At 35.1% G+C, this 9,604-nt stretch overlaps 1 protein-coding gene across 1 annotated transcript; it reads right to left on the bottom strand.

Annotated features, from left to right (window-relative positions):
* Positions 1–4,526: 4,526 nt before the first annotated feature.
* LOC121988352 lies at positions 4,527–7,402 on the bottom strand. The gene is made up of 5 exons (XM_042541721.1): positions 5,722–7,402; positions 5,404–5,594; positions 5,279–5,320; positions 5,058–5,162; positions 4,527–4,869 (listed from the first exon to the last, which is right to left on the bottom strand). Exons 1-5 carry the CDS (start codon positions 5,869–5,871, stop codon positions 4,818–4,820), a joined length of 540 nt encoding a protein of 179 aa, XP_042397655.1. The 5' UTR covers positions 5,872–7,402; the 3' UTR covers positions 4,527–4,817.
* Between the last annotated feature and the right edge of the window lie 2,202 nt (positions 7,403–9,604).

Genomic DNA, 9,604 nt, shown 5'->3' with positions numbered 1-9,604 from the left:
TGACAATCACCGGACTGTTTGATTCTGACTTTGAGTTTCTCAAAAACCCTAGGTCGAATCGACACCTACTGTTCCCTCACTGGGGAACACATCCTCTCCTACTCCTCTCAAGAGAGTTTATCTGTTGCCAGATTGATCCTCCAAACCAATTGGACTTTTGCTCAGCGTTCGAAGCTTCCGGTCTTCATGCTGGACGTCCACTCCATGACCTGTCCAAACTTCCACCCGGTTTGCGACACCAAGATTTCAACCTAGAGTCCCCGACTCTAGGATTTTTGCCCGAAGCCTTCGACACGCCAAGACTTTCCATCTAAGGTTACCACCCACTAGAACCTAGGGTTACCACCCCCTAGAGTTTTCCACCTGCCTAATCGTAGTTAGGACTTTTGCCTAAGAACACTTAGGACTTTCCTACAATCTCATTCAAGTTCGTTAGACCACGAATAATCTTAACTTTGAACCCTTTGTCATTATCAAAACTCAGGTTCAATCGTCTGATGCTTCCCGCACCAACATTAACTTCAATGATATTTTTAGTCCGGTCGTCAAAATTATAACTATCAGATTGTTATTGTCTATAGCTGTTAGCTCTAATTGGTCAATACAACAATTAGATGTTTTCAATGCTTTCCTTCACGGTCAACTTGAAGAAGCTATTTTTATGGAGCAACCTCCAGGTTTCATTCACCAGCAACTTTCAACCCATGTTTGTAAACTTCAAAAATCTTTATATGGTCTTCGACAAGCACCTCGTGCGTGGTTTCATCATTTACCTAATTGGCTTCATATTTAGGATTTTTTTGGATCAAAAACTGCCTCTTCGCTATTTTATAAATACAATGAAAAATTTATCATATTTTTCATAATTTATGTGGATGATATCTTAATAACTGTAGTGATCAAGAAGGCATCTTTTCTTTCCTCCATCTTCTTAAACAAGAGTTTCCGATTCGGGACCTCGGGAAGACTCATTTTTTTCCTTTGCATTGAGTTTCTTCTACATGCTGAAGGTTATCTTCTCTCTCAGAGCAAATATATCATTGGACTTCTTCAACGAGCTAAAATGGATGGCGCGCATCCTATCTCCACACCAATCATTAAAGGAGGTTTTAATGCTCCTTCTTCCTCTCCTTTAATGGATGACCCCCAGATCTACCGAAGTATTATTGGTGTCCTACAATATGTCACCATTACATGACCTGACATTGCTTTCGCAGTTAATCGTACCTGTCAATTTATGCATTCTCCCACCGAGTACCATTGGGAAAGTGTTAAGAGAATTCTTGGTTATCTTAAAGGCACGATTTTACATGGTCTTTTTTTATATCGTCAGTCCTCACTAGAGTTGAATGCCTATAGTGATGCAGATTAGGCCGGATCTCTTGAAAACAGATGTTTGACTAGTGGATATGTAATATTTCTTGGATGAAATCTTATTTCTTGGATGAAATCTTATTTCTTGGCTCTCAAAGAAGCAACCTATAGTCTCTTGCTCTAGTACTGAAGCTGAATACAAAGCTATCGCCAATGCGACATCCAAAATTATTTGGCTCCAATATCTTCTTTCAGAATTATATTTTTCTCCATCCGCTACACCCAAAATCTTGTATGATAATATAGGAGCAACTTATCTTGCAGCAAATCCAGTCTTTCATGCTCATACCAAGCACGTGGAGATTGATTTTTATTTTGTTCGCGAACGTTTGTTGACTCGACAACTTTTGGTTTCTTATGTCTCTACGGAAGATCAAATTGCTGGTATATTCATCAAGCTATTATCTAGACAGCATTTTACTAAGTTAGCAAGTAAACTCAACGTTCGTGCACTCCCGTTAAGTTTGTCGAGGAGTAATGATAACAAGAAAATAGTTATGAAAAATAATCTCGAAGTGATTTCAATCAATTGAGATTTATCATATTTGACATCATAATTAAAGATTGACATCAAAAGATAATATTTCTAAATTTATTATATTCACTACTATGATTATTATTATTATGATTATATGTCATATTTAATATTTCTATTATTAGTGAGATAATTTGTATAAATAAATCTTTGACTTTGTCAATATGATCATTTAGAAATAATTATTCTCTATTTTCTTTTATTTTAATCAGATGTCTTATTTCAAAATTACTATAACCAGGAGCATCTGATAGTATTATCTTGTGCACTTTAGGATCATCTCATATGATTATAGATTTGTCACTAAAATATTATTATTATGAAAATCTTTTATTATAATCTGTCACTTGCATATAATATGAGACTGACAATAAAAATAATAAATTCATTAGTATACTGAGCAATTATAATACAGTGATACTCTTTACAACCATATTGTTTTAGGGCATCACTATTAGTTGCTAGAGGATGATATAGCATTAATTAGCTTTTAATGATTGGATTCTGATTAAAATTAATTATTTTGTTATATAATTATCAACTTGACATTGTTTTAACTAGATTAAGAGTCTAATGCTATTCTTTGGCCCCTTGTGAATTGATTTAGAGAATTTGGTTACAAGTACTCACAAATTGTAGGAAAGTAGGACTCCATCTAGAGTCTAGAGAGAAGTGAATAGATGGTATTGTATTTTTCTCCAATATCAAATTCTTACAACAGTCGATCCTCAACCATTAGCAATATGTGTCTAACAAGATCAAAGTGATAAAAATATATGCATTGGAGAAATAAGAGAATCAATAACACAATTAGTTTAAAGTGGTTCCAAAAAGAGTTCCTGATGGCAAAAAGGTGAATACGCTCGTCCCAGCGCCTCCGCCAACCCGTCCCAGGGCCAACACGGAGGAGGTAAATCACGGGCGACTACTAATTTTTGGAATAGTGAGGATCCAAAAAGAGTTCCTACTCCATGACCATATTGATCAAGCATAATAATTCCAAAATAATAAAGTCAGTGAAATTCTCCTTAACACAAGGCAGCAAAGCAATCCTTTATAGGTATTGAGGATAAGACTTCATAAGGATGAAACCTCAAGTTCACAATCTAGATTGGGACATAATCAATCAAATCTCATCCTAAAGAATAAGGATCAACACAAAAATAAGACTAGGTCTACAAAATGCGAGATTTGGCAATAAAAACAGAGTTTATATCACACAATTTTAACCATGGAAAATCTAGATCCAAATTGTTAGACATCATAGCAATGAACTGCATCATCCATGTGAATTATCATACAACACAGTGGCGATTGTGTATACCTCTTAGAGGGAGTGTGAAAATGACTCCATTAATAACTAATACGTCGGGTATGCCCTCTTTATGTTATTGATCATGGCTTTATTTGGTACTTGAATATGACTAGTAAGTCATTGGATAACACAACATTTGTCAGTAGTATGAGATGTTGGTTTGAGTGAATAATATTTCAATGTACATCCTTGTATGTTTAAATGATACTATGTACTTGACTATGACATCTTTTGCTTAAAAAAAAACAACGGGGGTGTATAAAGCTCTTGCCAATGTAAGGTCTCAAGAAAGAATTTTTTATACGCAGTCTTACCTTGCATTGAAAGAGATTTTTTTTACTATTCAAATTCAGGACCACCAAATCACATGACAACAATTTTAATATAACATCTTTTGCTTAATTTATAATATTCCTATTGAATACTCATAATTATTAATCTTTTACAATAAAATTGTACCCTTATATGCACCTCTACATTATTCAATGCATGTTATCTGCATGTTATCTTGACAGTCGGCTATAAGATGACTCTGTGATTTACCTCCTTTCACATAATTTAGGGAGCTGTGAGAGACGTCTGGGATGAGCATAATCATCTTTTACTACAACACATGTTATCTTAATTGCTTTAAATTTAATTTCTATATCTTATTATTTGAACACTTAGCTTTCTATATATAATGTTTGACCTTATTCTAGGGAATCTACTTAGAATGTCCCTAATATGTTGCAATGATTTTTACATCTTTTAGTAGGAGTTGATAGGAAGAGATTTATATTTTGATGATTTTAGCAAGCGCTATAAAAAATTAGAGGCGATTTTACATTGAAAATGTTGTATTATGTCATTTAATTTTTAAAAATATTTGCTTCTTTTGATGAATTTTGTAAGAAATACATGCACAGTATGGTTCATATTGTTAGGTTGTATTGCGGTGTAACATTATCTTCCTCAATAAGACTGAAGGATGTTCCTCTAAAAGACTAAAGATTGTTTTTCTTTTTGTTATTTAAGATGATGAGCTTTTCGGCTCTATCTCATCAGAGGATATAGACAACTTGAATACATTTTCTCAAGAATTGTGGATGACTAAGTTGTTTGTCTTTCTTGGTTTTCACAAGTAGTGTTCAATTCTATAGATAATTTTATGGGTGCATGTATTTTGATTTCTGAAACTGTGTTTAATTTTGGTTGTTTTAATTACTATGCACACACAAGACTAAGCTTCACTTATCATTTTCAACAAATATTCTTTGTTACATAAACTCAAGTACAAGTATCTAACGCGTGTGTGGATAAAACATTTTTTCCGAAAATGCTTGTGATCAATGATGATTTTGAGTGTCCACTCGAACTTTTGGTGTCTGAACATGAGTGTCCGACTTGGATACAAACAAGGTACATGAAGTGTCCAAGTAGAAGACATAACAAGGAGATAAGTAATAAGGACTTTAATTGTCTTAATTCTGTCAACTAGAATAGCTTTTACCTCGCTGCTTAGAAGTCAATGACATATAGCGTTTGTGAGACATGGTCTGGTGTTGGCCAACTGATTGAACCATCTCTACTGGCACTATGTTCAAAACCATTCTATGAACCAGGAGCAGCATGGAGATCAATGATGCACTTTAGACTATGGATCCTGCATCAAACAAACCGGATTTCAAAATTTGAAGAATTTGCAAACAAATGAAATTAGACCAAAAGTTTTTCCATACATGTTGCAAACAACATTCTAATAAACACAAATAACATTTCCAATGCTCTTTAAATGAATTTTAGCCTAATACCCTTCTCAAAAGAACAAGAAGCTAACAAATAGAAACATACTCTGCCCATGCAAATGCACTATCCAATGCTGCCAAGGATCCTCCAATAAAAGGAGCAGGTGGGTCAGGATCATATGCAATCCACCATCCAACAGGAATTCTAACACTATGGATACCATGTTGTGATAGGAAAGCAAAATCTTTAGACGAAACAAAGTTGCTTCTGTGATCCTGAACAAATATAAATCGATACCATGTCTAAGTCAAAACAGTATTGCTTACCATGTAACAGGTAGAAGATTGACCCAAGTGATAAGAAGCATCCTACATCACCAATCAACATTATGGAATAGCTTTCTAGTGGGTATGGTATTTAGTGTGATAAAGATGAGAATAAAGAGTCTAACCATGCATATGATATATCCAACAGTAAGTCACTAACAATCAGGATCTCTTCAGCTTTGTCATGTCCATATCCATTCGCAAGCTGGAAATCTCCAAGCAACTGGTGAACAATAGTCATTTCAAATGTTGCCTCATTATTATCCCAACCTGGTTCCCCTTGATAATTCGCCATGAGAGTTCTATCTTCTGTTACCTATTTTGAAATTTTATAAATTTGAGATGTCCCACTTGGCTTTTCTTAAATTTTTCTAATGCAAAATGCCTTGATAATTATGCTGGCCTAGTTATTATAAAAGTTAAGGCCTTAATAGTAATAATACCTTTATGTAGTTTCCATTTGAAAGTCTGATGTGAATCCTGGTGTTGTTCTTTTCGATATAAAATGGTTCATTCTCTGATGGTGAATTTGCAGCAGCAGAAACTGTGGACCCCCGCCATTGTTTGATGTTAGAAATTGACCTCCAAAACATCTGAACTGAAATTCCCACTCAGATACTCGCCACAGCTGGCATAAAGCAGCTTCAATCAGAATACTAGTTATCATGTTAGACCAAACCCTTACGATGAAACAGTTAAGATGTTCCTTGAAGAAGAAGAAAACAAAGATAATTTAAAAACTAAAATCAATAACAGTAAGAATAAGAGATTAAGTGTAAATTTGTCATTAATAATTTTTAACACTATTTACGAGATTAGCAACAAGTACTGGCATATATCTTCACTATAACAAATGCAGTTCACACACATATACCTCCCTAGATTCCATAGCATAGTCTCGCATTTGCTTAGCCATACTGATTTTGTGGCAAGTGTTGTAACAAAATGAAAAGGTTAGTTGTAGGCTCCTAATTTTTTTGTATAATATTCAGAAACTCTCATGTGAAGCAGATGTCAAAGTCTGGCTTACTTATAAACTCATCGAAATGCAATTTCTTAGTGTTAAGCATTTTTAAATACTACCACATGAAACTAAAAGATAGGTGTCTTCATGCATTCCCAAACAGTATGAAAGCAAAGTGACAATAAAAAACTAAATAACATAAACACTCGATTTGAATTTGTATGCATGAAGCCTAGCTGTGAACTTTACTGAGGAAACCAAGGTACAAAAGACATTAATTATTTCTGGAGTACCTAAATGAGGTTTAAGCCCAAACATTATCGATGGAATACCAAATCAGGGTTAATCAAAATGCTCAAAATTGCATATTCCATCCGAATTTCAACTTCCCCTATTATCTATTTTGATCACCTAGAATACCTTGTTTAAGGATTTCAGTCATATTGGTTCTTGGCTAGGAATGTAATCTCAACCAAATGTATAACAACCAAAGAAATGAGTTAAGAATGTTCACCCCATATCTAATGTCAAAGATTCAAGAATCAATCAAAGTCAAATGAGTATCAGAAGGTTGAAATACCAATTGAATAATTATTGATCCATTATTCATACTAGTGTTGGATTTGATCCCTTTTGGTCGGCTCACATGCGATTTGTGATATACATGCCTATGTCATTAAAAGAACCAAACTCATCAAGTGATCTAACTCGTGTTTATTAAGTTTGAGTTATTAGATGCGGGCTTCACATGTATAGTGTCACGCCCCCAGAGGAGTCCCTATCGACAAAATTTCGACAGCACCTCCCCTGTACTGGTGACAATATGAAGCAATATACATACATAAACAACATATAACATATTCATCAGCCCACACGGCTGGATATAAACACAACCATGCAATTTAATATTCTACAGCCTACTCGGCTGGAACAAAACACAGCGGAATAATGAGAAGAAAACTCACAAATGCAAAGTCCACAAAACATCGTAGATACAAAGTCCACAAGAAAAGTATCAAAACATATTTAGTTCTCACAACACCAAATCCAACGAGTGTGAAATGCAAGTGAAGAGAAACAAAATCAAAAAGAAAGCTATCCTCGAGTGTGACGTGAGACTGGCAGCCGGGACTCTCCAAGCAACTTCTCAATCATCTACTTGTTACCTGGCGAAAGAAAACCAGTTTGCGAGGTGGTGAGTATTGGAACTCAGCGGGTAAAGGTAAGATAGTGCATGAACAAAATAAACCAATAGAGAATGTCAAAAGGAATACAGTCTCATAAGGGAAGTAGCAGATACTAAAATAAAACCATAATAAATGCTCATACCTGAAACCATATCCTAGGCTAGTAATAAAAGGTCAAAAGTAGTACTAATCTGCTACAGTACTACTCATAGAGGAAATATGTAAGGTATATACAAACTTCCAATAAGTAAACCTACAACGAGAGTATATCTCAACATAAGCAAGCATAGCAGCATAAGTGAGCAACAACAGTAAGTAAGCAATAACAGCATATGTAAACAGCAGCAGCCAAAGCAAGTATAATAACAGCGTATGCACGGATGGTTACTCCCGCCCACCCCTCTGCACCATGACCCCTGTATGGTCGAGAGGTCAGGTCAGTGACAGACTGTACAACACTCCAGCTACCACTCTCACAAGTGGCCGAGTGGGCAGTTGCATAGTAGCTAACTAGCTACATCTGTGACGGGTGTCCCTGCTGCTCGCAACTCCAGCTATCACTACCTATGAGTGACCGAGTGGAAGCACGACAGGACAAGCAGCATCAACTCCAGCTAAAACTAATAAACTCTTTCCTTCTCAATATCTCTAAAAAATCCTAATTATTCTCTCACTAGTGCTTCGTGCCTATTTCTTTTCTGATCATTAATTTTGTACATTTATGCTTTCGTCGGTATCTTTTTTCTTTTCTCATCAGAAGGGTCTTTTATTCAAGTTGAGATATTGCCTCATATTGATGAGCAAAACGTAACTCAACCATCTCAACAACAAGTGTCTTTAAGGCGATTCATGAGGGAACAACGATCCATAGTTACCTGTGATTATGTTTATCTCCAAGAGTATGATTTTTACATAGGATTGGAAATGAATCATGCATTTTCAAAGAAGTCAAAAATTGCTTTAATATTAAGAGATGGATCGAAACCATAAAGGATGAGTTGAAGTCTATGGTAGATAATGATATTTAGAAACTTGTCGAATTACATGAAGGTACAAAACTCATTGATTATAAATGGATATTTAAAACTAAACGGAATTCAAAAAAGAATGTTGAAAAGTATAAGGTTCGCCTTATTGCCAAGGAATTCACTCTGAAGGACGAGATTAATTACAAAGAGATTTTCTCGGCTTTGTCGACGAAAGACTCCGTTAGGGTAATCATGACACTTGTAGCTCATTTTGATTTGAAGCTACACTAAATGGATGTGAAAACTACATTCCTCAATGGTGACATTGAGGAGACTATTTACAAAGTGCAACCGAAAAACTTTTAAGTCTCAAAGCACATTGTACATAGATTAAAGAAGTCCATTTATGATTTAAAATATACGTCCTATCAATGGTACTAAAAATTTGATTAGGTTGTAACTTTATTTGATTTTAAGGAGAACCTTGTGGATTAATGCATATATATCAAGTTCAGTAGGAGCACGTTTATCATACTTGTTATGTATGTGAATAATATATTGTTGTCAAGCAATAATAAAGGTCTGTTGCAAGAAGCCAAATCATCTCTATCAGGTAATTTTGAAATGAAAGATCTTGGTGAAGCTATCTTTTGTATTGAACATACAAATATATCCTGATCGTTCAAGAGGTATTCTTGGACTCAAAAAAGATCTATATTGAAAAGATACACATATGGCATGACATGCAAAACTATGCACTTGAAGACACACCCGTGTCTAGAGGTAACAAATTCAGTTTGCAACGGTGTCCATAACTTGAAATTAAAATAAAGGAGATGCAACAATTCCCTTATGCATTAGCTATGGTAAGTCTCATGTGTGCACAAGTTTGTATGCATCTAGACATTGCATACATAGTAGGGATGATAGGTAGATACTTAAGCAACCCAGGACCGACGCACTGGAAAGGAGTGAAAAGAGCGAAGTGATATTTGCAGAAAACTAAAGATTGCATACTCACGTTTTGGAGGTCTAATCACCTGGAGGTGATTGAATATATAGACTCCGATTTTGCTAACTGCTTAAATAGTAGAAGGTCCACTTCGGGCTATATCTTCATGATTGATGGAGGGGCTATATCATGAAAAAAAACATCAAATAGACGCTTATAGTCACTTCTACTATGGAGCCAAAGTTGGTAGCTTGC

This window comes from Zingiber officinale, chromosome 6B, assembly GCF_018446385.1.
Source record: "Zingiber officinale cultivar Zhangliang chromosome 6B, Zo_v1.1, whole genome shotgun sequence".
In the NCBI taxonomy this organism is placed as follows: domain Eukaryota; kingdom Viridiplantae; phylum Streptophyta; class Magnoliopsida; order Zingiberales; family Zingiberaceae; genus Zingiber; species Zingiber officinale.
The sequence above is the reverse complement of the archived record's forward strand: the minus strand, read 5'-3'. Positions and strand labels throughout refer to the sequence as shown.

Bases quoted from the DNA above. Each gene is read 5' to 3' on its own strand.
- LOC121988352 (XM_042541721.1), bottom strand. From the start codon at position 5,871: ATGTTTTGGAGGTCAATTTCTAACATCAAACAATGGCGGGGGTCCACA. The intron at 5,163-5,278 runs GTAAGCAATACT...TGGTATCCATAG, and splicing joins AATCTTCTACCTGTTACATG to TGTTAGAATTCCTGTTGGAT. The intron at 4,870-5,057 runs GTATGTTTCTAT...TGTTTGATGCAG, and splicing joins AGTGCATTTGCATGGGCAGA to GATCCATAGTCTAAAGTGCA.